This window comes from Pipistrellus hanaki, assembly GCF_964339955.1.
Source record: "Pipistrellus hanaki genome assembly, chromosome: 16".
Lineage (NCBI taxonomy): Eukaryota > Metazoa > Chordata > Mammalia > Chiroptera > Vespertilionidae > Pipistrellus > Pipistrellus hanaki.
In genome coordinates, this window is record NC_140518.1 from 3,309,849 (window position 1) to 3,328,356 (window position 18,508).

General features: G+C 55.7%; 2 protein-coding genes and 1 pseudogene across 4 annotated transcripts in view; 1 reads left to right on the forward strand and 2 right to left on the reverse strand.

Moving 5' to 3' along the window:
• Positions 1 to 78: 78 nt before the first annotated feature.
• On the reverse strand, positions 79 to 7,227 carry LOC311611658 (CMRF35-like molecule 5). The gene is made up of 4 exons (XM_084864025.1): positions 7,089 to 7,227; positions 5,140 to 5,469; positions 3,693 to 3,864; positions 79 to 1,783 (listed from the first exon to the last, which is right to left on the reverse strand). The coding sequence occupies exons 1-4, from the start codon at positions 7,126 to 7,128 to the stop codon at positions 1,663 to 1,665; spliced, it is 663 nt and encodes a 220-aa protein (XP_084720151.1). The 5' UTR covers positions 7,129 to 7,227; the 3' UTR covers positions 79 to 1,662.
• Positions 7,228 to 8,486: 1,259 nt separating this feature from the next.
• The window catches only part of LOC311611644 (polymeric immunoglobulin receptor-like), a 38,963-nt gene continuing 28,941 nt past the window's right edge, over positions 8,487 to 18,508 (forward strand). The window contains exons 1-3 of one of the 2 annotated variants that reach the window (XM_084863980.1): positions 8,487 to 8,622; positions 10,199 to 10,528; positions 13,546 to 13,875. In XM_084863980.1, coding sequence (XP_084720106.1) covers positions 8,583 to 8,622; positions 10,199 to 10,528; positions 13,546 to 13,875 — 700 coding nt within the window. In that variant the 5' untranslated portion in view covers positions 8,487 to 8,582. The remainder of the gene's footprint in view (positions 8,623 to 10,198; positions 10,529 to 13,545; positions 13,876 to 18,508) is intronic. The other variant, XM_084863981.1, reaches the window with a different exon arrangement.
• Positions 16,032 to 17,312, reverse strand: LOC311611662 (iron-sulfur cluster assembly 1 homolog, mitochondrial-like; annotated as a pseudogene). Its single transcript has one exon. The product of its transcript is annotated as an iron-sulfur cluster assembly 1 homolog, mitochondrial-like (transcript).

Below are 18,508 nucleotides of genomic sequence, written 5' to 3' on the forward strand. Positions count from 1 at the left end.
ATGACTTTCTCTCATCGTTGATATTTCTTTCTCTCCCTCTCTCTTCCTCTCTGAAATAAATAAAAATATATATTTTAAAAATGGATGAAAACCCCTTGAACCCCCTCCTCCTTCACGTTGGGGTTCTGTCCCCTCCCCTGAAGTGTGCGGGTGGTGGCTGCTTCAACCAGGACACACAGCAGCGTTTCTCTACGCTTTTCCCATCATCCTCTTTCTAAGGAACCTTTTTAGATACTTTCTTTTTCTGAAACTCTCCCCTTCCCCCCAAATTTTAACAAAAAAGATATGCTTTTGACCAAACTAGTTATCTCTCCACCACCTCTAGTAGTATCTTGGCTGAGATGACAATAACCTAGGTGTTGACCCTTAAAAGAACTCATTAAACCAATAAACTCAGTGTGCGAAGGGTTTGTAATTTTTGAGATATAAATACACCTTAAGAATTACTTTAAAAAACACAGAAAATAACATTTTAAAATTTCTCTTAAAAAGTCCCCATGGCTCTAGCAAGTTTTGCTCAGTGGATAGAGCGTTAGTTTGCAGACTGATGGGTCCTGGGTTCGATTCCAGTCAAGGGCACATATTGTACCTCGGCTGCAGGATTCAGCCCCAACCCTGATGGGACACATGTGGAAGGAAACCAATCCATGTGTCTCTCTCACATCCATGTTTCTCTCTGTGTGTCTCCCCCTCCCTTCCACTCTCTAAAAAATCAAAGGAAAAATATCCTCAGGATTAACACAAACAAACAAACAAACATCCCCATATTTTCTTTTATTCACTCCTAGCCTTCAGTTAGTTTGCATCTACACAAAGGGGTCCAAGGGGGTCCTCTCTGGGGGACAGAAAGATATCTGCCAGGCTCCTCCCCTCTCCCCTCTCCTAGCTCACAGGCAATCCTGTGAGACACACCTGACCCTGGTGCTTGATTCAGGGTCCCTTCACGCCCTCTCGGATGTATGGAAGCAGTGCAGTAACCCATATAATCTCAAAGAGCCCAGGAAATCAGTCTGTGTGATAGGAAGCACAGAGGAGACACGTCGGTGGGAGCTGGTGATGGTCTAATCCTGTCTTTGATTGTCTGTGCTCAGGTGATTCTCCAGAAGGTTCCAATGCAACAGGAGGTGCGGTCAGCAGCCCTCTGACACCTCCTGTGGTGGTGGCAGCAGTGGTGGTGGTGGCAGTGGCGGTGGCGGTGGCGGTGGCGGTGGTGCTGGCGGTGGTGGTGCTGGGGTCTATGCTTTTATAGACACACTCTGAGCTTTTGGGTTTAATCCAGGCTTTGGACGTATCTGTTGGTCTGGACTCTTGCTTCCTTTATTGGCCGGAGCCCCAGACAGTGTCGTGCTCCATGACCTTGGGCAGAGCCACAGCAGAGTCACAAGGAAATGAGGCATCCACACAGGGAGGACTGCAGGTGCTTCGAGGACTGCACCCCGCTTTTCCTGTCTCTCTCCTTCGGTGGAGACCAGGGTCCAGCTGTCCGAGAGGGGCAGCCGACTGTTCCCAAGGCCAGAATGAGGCGGTCCTTGGGGCAGCAGGGTCCTCCTCTCTCTGGGAACTGCAGCCACTGCCCACCCTTGAATAGACGGCAGGGGCTTCTGCTAGTCCCGGGAGAGGGTCTCGATGGCGTGGGGACTGCGGTCTCCTGCGAAGACGGACCTATTTCCCCTTGGAGTCCCCCTGGCTCCTGCTCCGCCACATCAGGGCGCACAGCAGGCCCCCAAGCAGGGGCACCTTGATGACAGTCAGGAGCACCACGTGCAGGTTGCAGAGCAGGAACCTGTGCAGAAAGGGTGGCCACAGGCGTGAGACTCTTCTGGGGCAGCCCCTGTCCCCCTCAAACACCCCCACCTCCCACGGCTCAGACTGGGGTGACAGGCAAGCCCCGGCCTCTCTCCTGGCCCGGAAGGCCCCTCTGCAGGGCTCAGTCCTGCTGCCCAAGGGTCCAGCACCCTTTGCCTGTTTCCCTCCTGCCTTTTGGCTTATCTCCCACAATGCATTGCAGCTCACCCGCAGTCCAGCCAAGCTTTATTCTACTCCTCTCTCCACCCCTGCCTCCCTCGGTACTTCCTGCCCATCTAGAAGGTCTGGTCTTTGAAGCAGAGGACGGTCCCGTTCCCTGTAGGCACAGCTTTCTCTGCGGGGCTCTCCTGGGAGGGGCCTCTCGCAGCTCTGAACCCCCACTAAGGGCAAAGGTGAGGTGCACTTGCTCATGTATCCCTCTTGGTGGACACCTGGCCCAGTGAGACAACTGGGGCCCAGGTTCCTATCCGGGTACAAGAATCTGATCCCCTCGCCCTACGCCTCATCCCCTGTCCCTCAGCCTGCCTGAGCAGGGTGAGTCATGCTGATGTCACTGACCGTTTTTTGGAGGGAGGAAGGGAGGGTGTCACGCGTCCTAAAAATATCCACTGCGCGCTCTTCAAAAGTCCTGCTCCCCGCAGCACCCATCCCCCCACCCCCACCCCCGTTTCCTCCTGTACTTCTCCAGCCTCGATAAAAGCCACGCCCTCTGCACCCTCCACTCGACAGAACAGCTGCTCTCCGAACCGGACAAAGTTGGTCCTGAAGCCCCCCCACCACCTCTGTTCAGGCTCAGCACTGAGCAAACTGCCCACCGTGGTCCGGCCCCCAGGAATGGGACCCTGGAGGGAGGAAGGGGCTGAGCTGGAGCAGGAGAGTGAGTGCCTGGAGGGCGATCCTGAGAGGCTGGCGCCCCGGACGAGAAGGGAGCCTGACCCTGGATCTCGGGGAGCCCACCGGGCTGTGATGGGATGGATCGGGGCTGGGGATGTGTGCTCTTCGATGGAAGAACTCATAGACTGCCCTTCGGGAGCCCCTGGAAGGCGCGGACCTCAGGGTGATGCCCTCAGCTTCCCACCCCTTCCTCTCATCGCCCCGGCCTGCGGGGGAGGAGGGCTGGAGCAATGAAGCATGTTTCTACCCGGGACTGTGGCAGAATAATGATCCCCAAAGACCCCCTCACCCCCGGGACCTCTGAGTGCGTTACGCTACGTGGCAAAGGGGCATTCAGGCTGCAGGCGGACTTCAGTCACTAACCAGCTGGCTGAGAGGTGAGGAGATAGATTATCCTGGGTTATCTGGGTGGATCCCAGGTAATCACCAGGCTCTTTGCAGGTGGGCGATGGGGCCACGAGCCAAGGAATGTGGGTGGCCCCTAAAAGCTGGAGAAGTCGGGGGACGATCCTTCCCTGGCCCCTCCAGAGGGACTCCGCCCTGCCAGCACCTTGATGTTAGTGCAATGAGCCTCCCCCCAGACTTCTGACCTCGAGAACTATAGGACAACAGCGAGCTTGTTCTAAACCAGTGTTAGCTGTGATTTGTTACAGCAGCCAAAGGACACTAATACAGCATACCTTCCTCCTAGTGCACTTGAGGCTGAACCCCCTACACTTCCTCTTGCTTCCTGGGGGAGAGAAGGGGGGGAACCAGAGGGAGCCAGAGCCTGAAGCCCATTGAGGGCTTTGTTTAGGTTCCACGTGGGGAGGTGGTGCTCCTTAAGCCTGCAGAGGTCAAAGGTTGCCCTGGAGGTGCAGTGCAGGCTCTGCTGTTTCTCTCCTGCACGGGGCACCTCAGAGTGGCGCCGTGGGGGTCCCTGACAGAGCACCCCTAGGGGGGCAGTCACAGGGGGTGGCGGGGAAGGCCTGCAGGGGCCCAGCTCTGCTCACCTGGTGAGGGATCCGGTGAGACCTATGCTGCTGTTGCTGCTCTGGGCGATGGGAGGCGAGGCCGCCAGACTGACCGATGGGGTTTCTGTCACAGATTCAGCCGTGTACAGTGACGTCAGTTCAGTCATACCTGTTGTCTCCAGTTCAGGCGGTTGTGTTATCACAGGCAGAGCTGCATGTGTTAACAAAATAAGTTCAGCCATGGTGGTTGACACAGGCCTAGCCGTTTTGGGGACCTGGGTATAGGTGAGTCTGCTGTCTGCTCGTACGTTTAGTGGGAGAGAAGAGGGGGTGGTTTCCTTGATTCCCAAAATGGAGACAAGACCGCAGGCTCAGGAAGTGGACCTGGGGGCGGGGCTACCACCTGACTCTCCTTCCGGGTCTCTGAGGCCAGGGGAGCTCAGGTACTTCCGGGCCAGGCGTGGCTGAGCCCAGAGGCCCCGTCAGGGCTCAGAGGCAGCCAGGGGAGGCCTGTGGGAGCCCCTGCCCGGTGGTGAACCCCTCCCTTCTGCCACTAATGAGCTCAGAGTCCCTCGCCCCCTCCTTTGCTCTTCATATGTTTTTTAAAATTGATTTTAGAGAGAGGGGAAGAAAGAGAAAGAGAGAGAGAGAGAGAGAGAGAGAGAGAGAGAGAGATCAATTGGCTGCCTCCCATATAGGCTCCCACCAAGGATCAAACCTAAAACCTGGCCTAGCTGCTGAATTGAAGGGTCCCGGGTTCAATTTAGGTCAAGGGCATGTGCCCGGGTTGTGGGCTTGATCCCCAGTAAGGGGTGTGCAGGAGGCAGCCAATCAATGATTCTTTCTCATCATTGATGTTTCTCTCCCTGTCCCTCTCTCTTTCTCTCTGAAATCAATAAAAATATATCAAGAAACAAACAAACAAACAAAAAACCTGAAACCTAGTTATGTGTCCTGACCAGGAATTGAACCAGTGACCTTCTAGAGCACGGGACGATGCTCAACCACTGAACCACACTGGCCAGGGCTCCTTTGCTCTTATGGAGCCAGAGGAGGGAGAGGAAGATGGGGGGAGGGGGTGGGCAGGGAGACCAGTTGTCCAGTGGCTGAGGCAATCGGATAAGGGCTTTCCAACACCCCACTCCTCCCTGCACGGCCCACAAGGCCCCGGGGTCGGTCGGGCTGGGGCTGCTCTGAGGATAGAGGCAAAGCCCGAAAAGCCTGGAGAAGAGGAACCTGGCTCTGGACAAGCCTGCCCACGTGCAGCGGCCCTTCTCTGCCCCCTGGTGGCACTGGATGGAGGCGCACAGGCATGCTGAAGCTGGCTCTTTCTGTCACCAGACTCTGCGTATCCCCCCAAGCACGTATGTGAGCACACATGTGGTCTCCTGCCTCCTCCCCACCTGTCAGTCAGGCAGAGGGAGCCTTCTGTCTGCTCCATGGCCGGCCCCTGCCAGGCTCCGAGGACCGGAGGGGCGGGTCCTACCTGGACCAACGTACACCCGCACTTGGTGGCCCAGGTCGGTTCCTGGCCTCTCGATTCCGCACCAGTAGACGTCCTGGTCGCTGGTCCGGAGCTCCTCCATGGTCACCGTGAACAGGCGACTGCGGTGGTTGTCCTGGATGGACATGCGGCCGCTCCTCACCATCCCGTCGGACCCCGTGGTCTTAAGGAGGGTGTGGCAGGAACCCCAGGCCTCTCCGCGGCACCACCACTTGGAGTAGCTTTCATAGCCTGGGTCATAGCGGCACTGGATGGTCGCCGAACCCCCTCGGGGACCGCTCCCGGACCCCGGGCCGGACATGGAGAAGCAGCCTGCAAAGCAAGCCCAGCTCGCACCCCTGCCCGCAGCCTGGGCTGGCGGGCTTCGGGCCCCGCCCCGGGCCACTGGCAGCCTCTGGGTGCTCACACCCCGCCTCCTGCTTGTTCCTCAGTCCCCGGCAAGGTTCCCTTTCCGGTCACCCCTCCTGGGAAGGTCCCTTTGGGATCTGAATGCCCAACACAGGCCTCTGCCCGCTCCCCCCGCCCCCGTTCCGGGGATCCGCCCCTCCTGCTCTCCTCCTCCCCCACCTGCCCTCAGGCTGCAGGCTTTCTTCTCCTCCTCCTCTTTAATCCTCACCCGAGGGCATTTTCCCACTGGTTTTCAGAGAGTGGAAGAGGGAAGGAAAGATAGAAAAACAGTGATGTGAGAGAAAGATCGACTGGCTGCTTCCTGCATTGGCCCTGACCAGGGCCTGGGCCAGGGAGAAGCCCGCCACCGAGGTACATGCCCTTGACCGGAATTGAACCCGGGACCCTTTGGTTTGCAGGCCAACAGTTTATCCACTGAGCCAAACTGGCTCGACCCGCAGGTTTATTTGTGAATCCTAGAGCGATGAGGTTATATCTGGGCCTCCTCCGTCCCCTACACACCTAAAGCCCTCACCCTCTGACGCTGCACAGGGGATAGAGCTACAGGAACTAAACACACACTCATGCACACACACACACTCACTCACACACTCACACACACTCACACACACACTCACACACACTCACAGACACACACTCACACACACAGTCACACACTCATGCACACACTCATAGCACACATGCACACACACACTCGAACACACTCACACACTCACACATGCACTCACACACTCACACACTGACACAGTCACACAAACACACTCACACTGTTTTCCTTTTTACCTTGAAAACCATGCTCTTTGTGTCTCCAGACTTTGGCACAGCGTTCCCTCCCACCGAAGGTTCTCGGCGTTGAAGGAATCAAACCCTTACATCATCCCTCCAGGCTCAGCTCACAGATCCTCTCTCCTAAGGTTCCCAGATTCTGTGGCCAACACAGCCCTCCCGAAGCCGCCGGACCACTTTGTCCTGTCTCCGTCACTGCCCTGACCTCGCTGGATGACCGTCTGGCCATGGTTACACCGGAGCCGAAACTCGGGCAGCGGGTGAGTGACTGGACCCACGGTCCAGAGCGCCTGCCCACCCTGGCCTCACTGCCCGTCCCTCCCTGGACCTGAGCGCTTTCCTGGAGGCTTTCTGCAAGCCCCACCAGCTGCCAGGCTTTGGAACCACCCAGACCCTGATCCCGGTGTGACAGGGTGGGTCTGGGCCGGAGCCCGAGCATCGGTGTTCCTGAAAGCTGCTGAGAAGGATTCCCCACGACCCGTCCATCTGGTCCAAAGCACAGCCCGGCTGAGAGACACTGGCCGGAGGGGCCCTTGTGTTCGCTAGGTTTCTGTTTCTCTCCTGCACCTACAGAGCCCCTGACAGGTAGAAGCACCTCGGTTTCCACTTCACCCAAAGGGGCCTGGATGCTGACAGGGCTCTGCCAATAGCCCTAACGTGTCCGGTCCCTCGGGACAGACCCTCTGGCTTCCTGCCAGCCTCGTCACCCCAGCTCCTGAGACCCCGGCCCCACTCACCTGGGACCATGAGGAGGAGCAGGGGTGGGAGCAGCCACATGGTCCTGCCTGGGGGCTCCCTCCCTGGTCACCGCCAAATGCCAGTGCCCTCCTGAGCGGAGCCAGGCGCTCACTGCCCTCGATTTGTCTTAATCATAACATTTTGTTTCTCTCATCGACTTCCCTTAAATTTCCGTCTTCCGCCACTTCCTCATTTCCTTAGGTAGCAGACAGGCAGTGTCATCATTTAAGAGCACATGGCTCAGTGACTCCAATGCTTTGGGGGAGGCAAAGCGTCCAGGCCTGGCCAGGGTCCATCTGGAGTGTGTGTGTGAGGAGCTGAGAAGGAGGCTGCAGGCACAGCTGCAGGGCGAGCAGCGGCCCCGGGGACAAGCCCAGAGCTCAGGCGAGAGAGTGACGGACTGGTGCTGGGAGTGCCCTTTGCGGGGACGCAGCCCTCAGGGCTCATTCCCAGTCTGGCTGAAGGGACAGCCCCATCCTGGCCCCACTGCAGGCAGCCCCACCACAGGCCACTCAGACCCTCTTCCTGCCCTGGGTCACTGTCTCCCCTGAGCTGGACCCCTTCACCACACCCCCCACCCCCACCCCACAGGACAGCTTCCTCCCAGGTCCTGAGTCACTGTCAGGCCTTGGGGACATGATAGGGAAGAAGTGGCTTTCTGTCTTCCATGACTTTACCCTACATCTCTGCAGTTCCGCTGGCTGTGGCTCTTGACAAACTCACTGTGTGGACAAGGCTTATGCTGATGAGCCTCTCCCCGCCCCCTCCAGAACCCTGCTCCCTCCTTCTCTCTCACCGGTCCTCTCCCTCTCCTGCTCCCCCCCCCCCCACCCGCTGGCCCCCCAATCTCCTGGAGTCTGTCCTAGAATCTCTTGTCTCCGGGGAGTGTCTCTTCCCGGCTGTGTGACATCACCTCTGAGCACAGGACCGTCCCAAACACACCCTCCGCCACCCCATCTCCTGGTCGCTAATCGGCTGTCACTGGCGATGCCGAGAAGCCACAGCCAGTGACACACGCAAGGGCGTGGGGGAAAGCACCCAGGACTAAAGGAGGCTGAAGCCTCTTCTTCCTCATAACGTCCCCAAGGCCCTGATCACAGTGTCCTCCCCAAAGGGCACTCCCAGCCCAAGTCAATCACTCCCCGACCTCGAGCTCTGGGCTCTTCCCCGGGGGAGCTGCTCGCCCTGCAGCTGAGCCTGCAGCCACCTTCTCAGCTCCTCACACACACACTCCAGATGGACCTTGGCCAGGCCTGGACGCTTTGCCTCCCCCAAAGCATGGGAGTCACTGAGCCATGTGCTCAGAAATGATGACACTGCCTGTCTGCTACCTAAGGAAATGAGGAAGTGACGGAAGACGGAAATTTAAGGGAAGTCGATGAGAGAAACAAAATGTTATGATTTAGACAAATCGAGGGCAGTGAGCGCCTGGATCCGCTCAGGAGGGCACTGGCATTTGGTGGTGACCAGGGAGGGAGCCCACAGGGAGGACCATGTGGCTGCTCCCACCCCTGCTCCTCCTCATCGTCCCAGGTGAGTGGGGCCGGGGTCTCAGGAGCTGGGGTGACGAGGCTGGCAGGAAGCCAGAGGGTCTGTCCCGGGGTGTGGGACATCTCAGGGCTACTGGCAGGGCCCTGTCAGTATCCAGGCCCCTTTGGGTGAAGTGGAAACCGAGGCGCTGCTCCCTAACAGGGGCTCTGTAGGTGCAGGAGAGAAACAGAAACCCAGTGAACACAAGGGCCCCTCCGGTCAGTGTCCCTCCGCCGGGCTATGTTTTCGACCAAATGGAGGGATCATGGAGAATCCTTCTCTGGGGGTGGGAGGGCAGGTGGGAGAGGAAAGGGTTGGGGGTAGCACTTTCAGGAACACAGATGCTAGGGCTCCAGCCCAGACCCACCCCGTCAGGGCATAGCTCAGGGCCTGGGTGGTTCCAAAGCCTGGCAGCTGGTGGGGCTTGCAGCTGGAGCGGGGAAGCTTCCAGGAAAGCACTCAGGTCCAGGGAGGGACGGGCAGCGAGGCCAGGTTGAGCAGGCTCTCTGGACCGTGGGTCCAGCCACTCATCCACCTGCCTGAGTTTCGGCTCCGGTGGAACCAAAGGCCAGACTGTCATCCAGTGAGGTCAGTGCAGTGATGGACACGCATGGAGTCATACCACAGGGAGGGAGACCAGGAGGCTAATTCTGGGCTGAATGTTAAGTCCTTGGGTAGAGCTGGGGCTGGATGCTCAGAGAGGACAGGGTCTAGGGGGGCAGGGACACTGGGCTGCCCAGCTCTGCTGCTTCTCGTCCTCCCAGGTGAGCATCCAGGGAAGCTGATCCACAGCCTCGGGGCAGGTTGCCCTGGGTCCTCCTGGCTCACCCCGGAGAACCTCCCATCTCTAGGTCTGCACCCATGAGGGCTCATGAGCGTGTCCCTTTTCTCACTTTTTAGCTCTTGCTTGAATCCTTTCTAGTAGATTTAAGAAGACACACAAGGCTGTAGCTTCAGTGCTTTTATCTTATAAGATCACTTGTTCTAGAAAACTGGAATTGAAATGTATGGAGAGTCAATGGAGAACATGGGATCAGTGTGATATGCATTCTGTAGTTGGCATCACTGCTTTGGTCAAGGTCAAAGGCCCTGCAGCCGGGATGCTTCTATGGAACTACTAGACCCACTAGGAGCGGCCTCTGCACAGCCAGGGGAGTGGGTGCTTCAGCTGGACCTCCTGAGGCCACCAGCGCAGGTCAGGAGCAAGCACACTCGTGTGGAAACGGGTCCCCTGGCACTTCCTCCCTGAGAGACCAGCTTAACACAGAGATGCTGCAAAAGGACAACGATTTAGGGGCCACAGGGAGCAGGAGGGAATGAATTATAGGAGGTAATGATTGCTCAGAGTCAATGCCTTTGTTTCCCTGAGCTCTGCAGTGGCGCTGATAGGTGACTTTGAGGTGGCTCTGAGCCAGTGGAACTATGAAGGACAAAGGTCTGCATTGTGGCAGGTGATTTCCTTCCTTGACTCTGTCCCACTCATCAGGCCTTGGACTTGTTGGAGCTGCTCACAGTGTAGGCCGCTGTGGCATTGGTCTCGGAGTGATGATGGTGACAGGTACATGGATTTGTTTTCCAGGCTCATCATTCGACATCTCGGGTCCAGAAGCAGTGAGAGGTCTGGAGCGGGGATCGCTGACTGTGCAGTGTCACTATGTCCCAGGGTGGGAGGCCTACAGGAAGTGGTGGTGTCGAGGGGCTGATTGGGGCAGCTGCAAGACCCTTGTTAAAACCGATAGTTCAGCGTTTGGGGTGAAGGAGCGTGTGTCCATCAGGGACGATCAGACAAACCGCACGTTCACTGTGACCATGAAGGAGCTCAGGCGAGAAGATACAGACACTTACTGGTGTGGGATTGAGAAAACTGGACGTGACCCTGGGTTCCGTGTTAGAGTGACCGTTGACCCAGGTAAGAGCACGTGCATGTGTGTCTGTGTCCTTTCAGGGCCTGCTCTGCCCTGGTCCCTGAGGTCCCTCTCCAGTGACTGAACTCACTCAGATGAACTGCCACAGAGGGGGTTGGTCCTGAGGTCTCGGGGAACCCCTCTGCTCACGTGGGTTGGGAGGTGCAGGGCTTCTCTTAGATGCTCTTGGGGCTCAAGATGGGATCAAGCCTTTCTGGGCACATTTTTCCTCCGCACAGCTCATCGCCTCAGTCCATTGCCCTTAGAGACCACGGGGGTGGCCCCAGGTTTAGCTCATGGGCAGAAGGAAGCCTCTTCTGTGGGAGCCAGTTCCTGCCAAGGCTCCCCTGGCACCTCTGGTGCCCTGGTGTCCCTGCTCTTCCTGAAATCCCATCATGAGCCATTAACACATCTGGGCTCAGAGATGCTCTCTTCCTAAGACCTTCTAGAACAGACACTCCTGGGAGATCTGGGTGTGAACAAGTGTATGTGCTGGGCTCTGCTCCTGCCCACCCTCGGACAGCTAGCACCAGCTCACAGCGCACTTATGACCAGGAGGGAACACACTCACATTGCTCCCGCACACCTGGATCCCGGGAGGCCTGGGTAGCTGCCAAGTGCAGCACCTTCCTTGTCTCATGGGACCTCGAGAAGGATCCTGAGAAGGAGGTGTCCCATCACAGAAACTTAATAATTCGTCCAAAGCTGACCCCCAGCTGCCCTGGACCTGAGGCAGCCCTGGGCCCCTTCACCTTTCCATGGCCCACAGCCAGTGACACACCAAGGGCGTGGGAAAAAGCAAACAGGACAAAATGAGGCTGAAGCAAAAGACCACTTCTTCCTCATAATGTCCCCAAGGCCCCGAGCGCTGCGCCCCCCCCCCCCCAAAGGGCACTCCCTGCGCGAGTCGGTCACTCCCCCACCCTGAGCTCTGGGCTCTTCCCCGGGGCCGCTGCTCGCCCTGCAGCTGTGCCAGCAGCCACCTCTCAGCTACTCACACACACACTCCAGGTGGACCCTAACCCGGCCTGGACGCTTTGCCTCCCCCAAACCATTGGAGACACAGCAGTCACTTACTCGTAAATGACAACACTGCCTGTCTGCTACTAAAGAAATGAGGAAGTAACTGAAGATAAAAATTTAAGGGAAGTAGGTGAGAGAAACAAAACACAATGACTTAGACAAATCGAGGGCAATGAGCACCTGGCTATGCTCAGGAGGGCACTGTCATTTGGCGGTGACCAGGGAGGGAGCCCGCAGGCAGGACCATGTGGCTGCTCCCACCCCTGTTCCTCCTCATCGTCCCAGGTGAGTGGGGCCGGGGTCTCAGGAGCTGGGGTGATGAGGCTGGCAGGAAGCCAGAGGGTCTGTCCTGGGGGCGGGACACATAAGGGCTACTGGCAGGGCCCTGTCAGCATCCAGGCCCCTTTGGGTGAAGTGGAAACCGAGGCGCTGCTCCCTAACAGGGGCTCTGTAGGTGCAGGACAGAAACAGAACCTCAGTGAACACAAGGGCCCCTCGGCCAGTGTCTCTCAGCCGGGCTGTGCTTTGTACCAGATGGACGGGTCATGTTGAATCCTTCTCAGCAGCTTTCAGGAACACCGATGCTCAGGCTCCAGCCCAGATCCATCTTGTCATGATGGGGCTCGGGGCCTGGGTGGTTCCAAAGCCTGGCAGCTGGTGGGGCTTGCAGCTGGAGCGGGGAAACCTCCAGGAAAGCGCTCAGGTCCAGGGAGGGATGGGCAGCGAGGCCATGGTGGGCAGGCGCTCTGGACCGTGGGTCCAACCACTCATCCACCTGCCTGAGTTTCTGCTCTGGTGGAACCAAAGGCCAGACCGTCATCCAGTGATGGAGACACATGGAGTCGTATCACAGGGAGAGAGACCATGAGGCTAATTCTGGGCTGAATGTTAAGTCCTTGTGTAGAGCTGGGACTGGATGCTTAGAGAGGACAGGGTCTAGGGGGGCAGGGACACTGGGCTGCCCAGCTCTGCTGCTTCTCGTCCTCCCAGGTGAGCATCCAGGGAAGCTGATCCACAGCCTCGGGGCAGGTTGCCCTGGGTCCTCCTGGCTCACCCCGGAGAACCTCCCATCTCTAGGTCTGCACCCATGAGGGCTCATGAGCGTGTCCCTTTTTTCACTTTTTAGCTCTTGCTTGAATCCTTTCTAGTAGATTTAAGAAGACACACAAGGCTGTAGCTTCAGTGCTTTTATCTTATAAGATCACTTGTTCTAGAAAACTGGAATTGAAATGTATGGAGAGTCAATGGAGAACATGGGATCAGTGTGATATGCATTCTGTAGTTGGCATCACTGCTTTGGTCAAGGTCAAAGACCCTGCAACCGGGATGCTTCTATGGAACCACTAGACCAGGGGTCCTCAAACTTTTTAAAGTGGGGGCCAGATCACGGTCCCTCAGAGAGCTGGAGGGCCGGACTATATGAACTACTAATTCCTACTGTAACACCTCGGCTGCGCTCACTGCCCAAAAAACCTGGCGAGCCGGATCAGACTCCTCTGCAGGCTGCATGTGGCCCGCGGGCCGTAGTTTGAAGAACCACTAGACCCACTAGGAGCGGCCTCTGCACAGCCAGGGGAGCGGGTGCAGCAGCTGGACCTCCTGAGGACACCAGCGCAGGTCAGGAGCAAGCACACTCGTGTGGAAATGGATCCCCTGGCACTTCCTCCCCAAAAGACAAGCTTAGCACAAAGATGCTGCAAAAGGACAATGATTTAGGGGCCACAGGGAGCAGGAGGGAGTGAATTATTGAGGTAATGATTTCACAGAGTCAATGCCTTTGTTTCCTTGAGCTTTGCAGTGGCGCTGATAGGTGACTTTGAGGTGGCTCTGAGCAACTGGCACTTTGAAGGACAAAGGTCTGCGTTGTGGCAGGTGATTTCCTTCCTTGACTCTGTCCCACTCATCAGGCCTGTGACTTGTTGGAGCTGCTCACAGTGCAGGCGGCTGGGGCCCTGTCCCTGAGGTGGTGTTGACAGGTACATGCATTTGTGTTTTCCAGGCTCATCCGTTGACATCTCTGGTCCAAAAGCAGTGAGAGGTCTGGAGCCAGGATTGCTGACTGTGCAGTGTCACTATGACCCAAAGTGGGAGGCCTTCCTGAAGTGGTGGTGTCGAGGGGCTGTTTGGGGCAGCTGCAAGATCCTTGTTCAAACCAATGGTTCAGCGTTTGTCGTGAAGGAGCGTGTGTCCATCTGGGACGATCAGACAAACCACACGGTCACTGTGACCATGAAGGAGCTCAGGCCAGAAGATACAGACACTTACTGGTGTGGGATTGAGAGAAGTGGACGTGACCCTGGGTTCCCTGTTAGAGTGACCGTTGACCCAGGTAAGAGTACGTGCATGTGTGTCTGTGACCTTTCAGGGCCTGCTCTGCCCTGGTCCCTGAGGTCCCTCTCCAGTGACTGAAGGTCTCTCACTCAGATGAACTGCCACAGAGGGGGTTGGTCCTGAGGTCTCGGGGAACCCCGGCTGCTCACGTGGGTTGGGAGGTGCAGGGCTTCTCTTACATGCTCTGGGGGCTCAAGATGGGATCAAGCCTTTCTGGGCACATTTTTCCTCTGCACAGTTCATTGCCTCAGTCCATTGCCCTTAGAGACCATGGGATGTCCAAAGGTTTAGCTCATGGACAGAAGGAACCTTCTACAAGGAATCTAGATATTCCATTCCTGCCAAGGCTTCCCTGGCACCTCTGGTGCCCTGGTGTCCCAGCTCTTCCTGAAATCCCATCATGAGCCATTGACACATCTCTGTTCAGAGACGCTCTCTTCCTAAGACCTCCTAGAACAGATGCTCCTGGGAGCATCCAGGTGTGAACAAGTGTATGTGCTGGGCTCTGCTCCTGCCCACCCTCGGACAGCCAGCACCAGCTCACAGCGCACTTATGGCCGGGAGGGAACACACTCTCAGTGCCCCCACCACACCGGGAACCCGGGAGGCCTGGGTAGCTGCCAAGTGCAGCATCTTCCTCTTCTCACGGGACCTCGAGAACGATCCTGAGAAAGAGCTACCCCATCACAGAAACTTAAAAACTTGTCCAAAGCTGACCCTCACTAGTCCTGAGGCAGTCCTGGGCCCTTCACCCTTCCAGGGCCTGCTCAATGTCCTCTTGGACCTGTGCCCAGACTTGAGGCCTCTGAGGCTCTGAGGCTCCCAGTAGCCAAGGAGATACGAATGTTCCAGCAGGAGACCCCATCCCAAGGCTCCCTTCCAGGCCCTACAGGCGAGGGCAGCCCACATTCCTCCCTGGCTCCAAGTTATCTGCAGGGCTGTGGGTGGGTTAGCAGGAGAGTGGAATGTAATCTGTTCTGTATGACACGCAACAACTTCAGTGCCGACCTCCGCCACCCTCACCTCCACTGCGAAGATATTAATAGTTGCCCCAGAAGGTACCACCAGCTCCCCTTCTGTGACCAGCCACCACTCCAATGGCAGGTAAGTCAGCTTGGATGGTGATGTTCCTTCGGCTCATTTGTCCCCAACTTCTCTCACACAGACATGGGGCATCCCCCCGGAGCTCAGAGCGTGGGAGATGGACGAGCAGGCGTTCAGGGCAGAGGGCATGGCCAGGATGTGTGGGCACGGGTTTCATGGGGCCACAAGGCCCTTTGGTCCAAACTCTGGGAGAACAGGAAAGGTCTGGGGAAGTCCTTTTTCCCCCCGGTTACTCTTTTGGCAACAGCAGAGATCCTGATAGGCCCTTGTGTCTCTAGAGCCCCTGGCAGCTCACAGAGGACGTTCCTGTGTGTTATTCTGTTTATGTGTTGACATTACCCGTGACCACCTCAGGGGGAGGGAACAGGCAGATGGACATACACTTTCCTATTTTACAAAAGAAGAAACTGAGCCAGGCTCATGTTTCCCAGCTCCGCAGTCACAAGAGCTTTCTGGAAGCTGAGAGGCCTCTTTCGTTTCTCCCTTCCCCCTCCTTGGCCCTCTCGCTTTGCCTTTAGATCCGCTGTATCTTCCGCTGCTGGGCCTTCCCACAGTCTCTATGGGACATCCCGTCCTTCCAACCCAGGGGGGCCTTTGTCCTCTCCCATTTGCTCTCTGCTTTGAGGGTTGCTCTCTACAGAACTATTTACTTATTTACTTTTTAAAGCATGTTCTTAATGGTTTTAGAGAGAGAGAGAGAGGAAGGGAGAAGGAGAGAGAGATGGAAACATCAATGTCGAGAGAGATCCATTGATGGGATGCCTCCTCCACACCCCCTTCAGGGATCGAGCCCACAAGTTGGACATGTGCTCTGGCTGGGAATCAAATCGGCAACCTTTTGGTGTTTGGAACAACACTCAACCAACTGAGCCACACCGACCAGGGCCGAAGTCCTTTTTTTTTTTTTTTTTTTTTTTTTTTTTTAAGTACAGGGCAGGATTTATTTTTCTTTACAGATCAGAAAAATGACCCAAAGAGAGTGATGGCTTCTCATATTCTGTCCCCTAAAAAAAGAAGACAAATACCACTTCTGAAATCTAACATACTGGCTTCATTTTCAAAATGCATCAGTTTATTTTCCTCGTAAGGCAGCCATGCATTGTCAACCTTAAGCACGTGACAGTCACGAGTTCTTCCACAGCCTTCCTGGAGCGGACAGCCAGAGCAGTCCCGAGGAGTCAAATCTTGAAGCTTTCTCCACAGCCACATGTTCCTTTGATGTTGGGGTTATTGAACACAAACTCACTGGATAATTTGTCCTCAACATAGTCCATTTCTGTTCCGAAAGGTGTTAGCTGTGTTTTCTTTTCGATGAACACTCTGACTCCATCTTGAACAACTTCTTCATCAGAATCTCCTTTAGTTTTTGCAGAGTATAAGAAAGGCCATTACAACCCCTGGTTGAGACACCAACTTTCAGGCCTATATGTTCAGGCTCATCTTTAAGAAGTTGTTTTATCTTGTTAACCTCTGAAGGTGTCAGGGTGAGGGCAGCCCTGGTGGCCTGCAGCTCCCTCTTGCTCACAGCCCGGACGGTGGCCCGGAATAATGAAGCCGACATCCTGGCTGTCCCGGGGCCACTGATGGTTTGGGCCGCAGCAGCTCAGATGTCTCAGCCTCTCTCCATGGACACAGCGGCGCATTCCGAACTGTTTTTAATAAGACTATGAAGCAGTTTTTAAATGCAAGAATCAAAGCCAGATGTAGGTGCCTATGAGGACTTTTGCTCACATTATGGATAACTCACTCATTAATCAACAAAGAACTATGAAGCCCCCCTCATATCCAGCACCAATTTAGGGAACACAGGGGGATAGGAGGGTGAACAGAGTAATCAAGCTGTCTGTTTGCCTTCCAATCAAGAGATGGTTAATGTAGCAAATAGAGCTAAGTAATTAACTGATGGGTTTATTTTACGACTTTCTGTGAACTGTGATGAGTAAGAGATAATCCTTATATACATCAGCTCGGGCTGCCATCACAGAGCAGCGTCAGCTTAAACAACTTTCTCACATTCTGGAGGCTGAAGTCCACGTCAAGGTGTCGGCAGGGTTGGTTCCTCCCGAGGCCTCCGTCCTTGGCTTGTAGATGGCCATCTTCTCCCTGTGTCTTCCCATGGTTTCCCCTTGTGTGTGTCTGTGTCCCAGTCTCTTCTTATAAGAACCCCAGGCATTTCCTCCCAGAAGAGCAAGCCAAGGTGAGAAGAGTAAGGAATCAGAAGAGAGAGGGGGGGCCGGTGGGAGCCCCGGTCAGCCTGGGATCCCACACTCTGGGCACAGGGTATGCTGGGAAGAGGGGTCCTGGCGGTCGCTCACTTCTGTCACTCTGTCCCTCCCGCAGGTTCCAGTACAGCAGCACCCACTTCCTGCTCCTGGTCTTCCTGAAGGTGCCCCTGCTCCTGAGCATGCTCAGTGCCGTCCTGTGGGTGAACAGGCCTCAGCGAAGCTTGGGGGAGAGGCAGAGTCAGCCCCGCCCTGAGAACCAGTAGCTCCCATGTTCATCGGTGTCGTGTCTGAAAGTAAGAAACTCCAATAGAAGGAAGATTGTCTAATAGTGAAATGACGGTGGACAGCAGGAACAAGGGAACTGCTTTATTTCTCGGTTGGCACAATTTCATCACGGTGTTGTTTTTCTGTTTCCCAAGGGCTCACGGGTGCTGTATTTCATAAGTTCTTGTGCGTCTGAGAGTGTTTGATGCCAAAAGCAACGATCCTGGGTAGAGAATCCCCAGAGGATCCTGTCTTTTTTGGGAACGGGTAGATTTCCCTTCACGGCCCCTGGGAGGCCGCACTGTGGTGACATCGGAAACCAGCCTCTTCCCTTTATATTCGCAACTTACTCCCTCTGATCCGGGGTCTTCCCTGATCGGCCCAAGCGATTCTATCTTTGTCCTGGAAGGTCTGTAGCTTCAGAAGGTTCTAGGTGTGGGTCATTAGGAACCCCACCCCTTCCACTGGGACACTGTGTGGGTTTTCAGTTGCAGATGGAAGGGTTTCTTTATTTCAGAGTCATTTTAAATTCCATTTGATCATTTCTACTTGTGGCTTATTTTTCTCCTCCTTAGGGAGCATTTGTGGAATGTCCTTCCTCTGTCTCCTGCTGTGTCTGCCTCTCCAAACATGTTTATAGCATGTGCATTAAAATGCCACAGTTGGGCCCTGGCAGGTGTGGCTCCGTAGGCTGGACTTCACCCGTGCACCGAAAGGTTGCTGGTTCGATGCACAGACAACGCCCAGACCTGTAACCCAGCCATTTCACATACAGAAATTTATCCCACAGGCATATTCACAAATGCGTATCAAGCCACACATACAAAGACATTCATTGAAGAATTGCATGTAGTCACAAAGAGCTGAAAACAACTCAAGTACCCATCAAGAGGGAAAGAATGAAACAAATTGCGATATACAGACAGCATGTAAACTATGCAGCCATTTTAAAGCAAAGGTCTACTAGCATCCGTAGCCAGTTTGGCTCAGTGGATAGAGCGTGGGCCTGCAGACGGAAGGGTCCTGGGTTCAATTCCA

Coding starts and splice junctions, on each gene's coding strand:
- LOC311611658 (XM_084864025.1), bottom strand. CDS start 7,128: ATGTGGCTGCTCCCACCCCTGCTCCTCCTCATGGTCCCAG. Junction 5,470..7,088: donor GCTCCTCCTCATGGTCCCAG/GTGAGTGGGGCC, acceptor CTTGCTTTGCAG/GCTGCTTCTCCATGTCCGGC. Junction 3,865..5,139: donor GCGGGTGTACGTTGGTCCAG/GTAGGACCCGCC, acceptor TAACACATGCAG/CTCTGCCTGTGATAACACAA.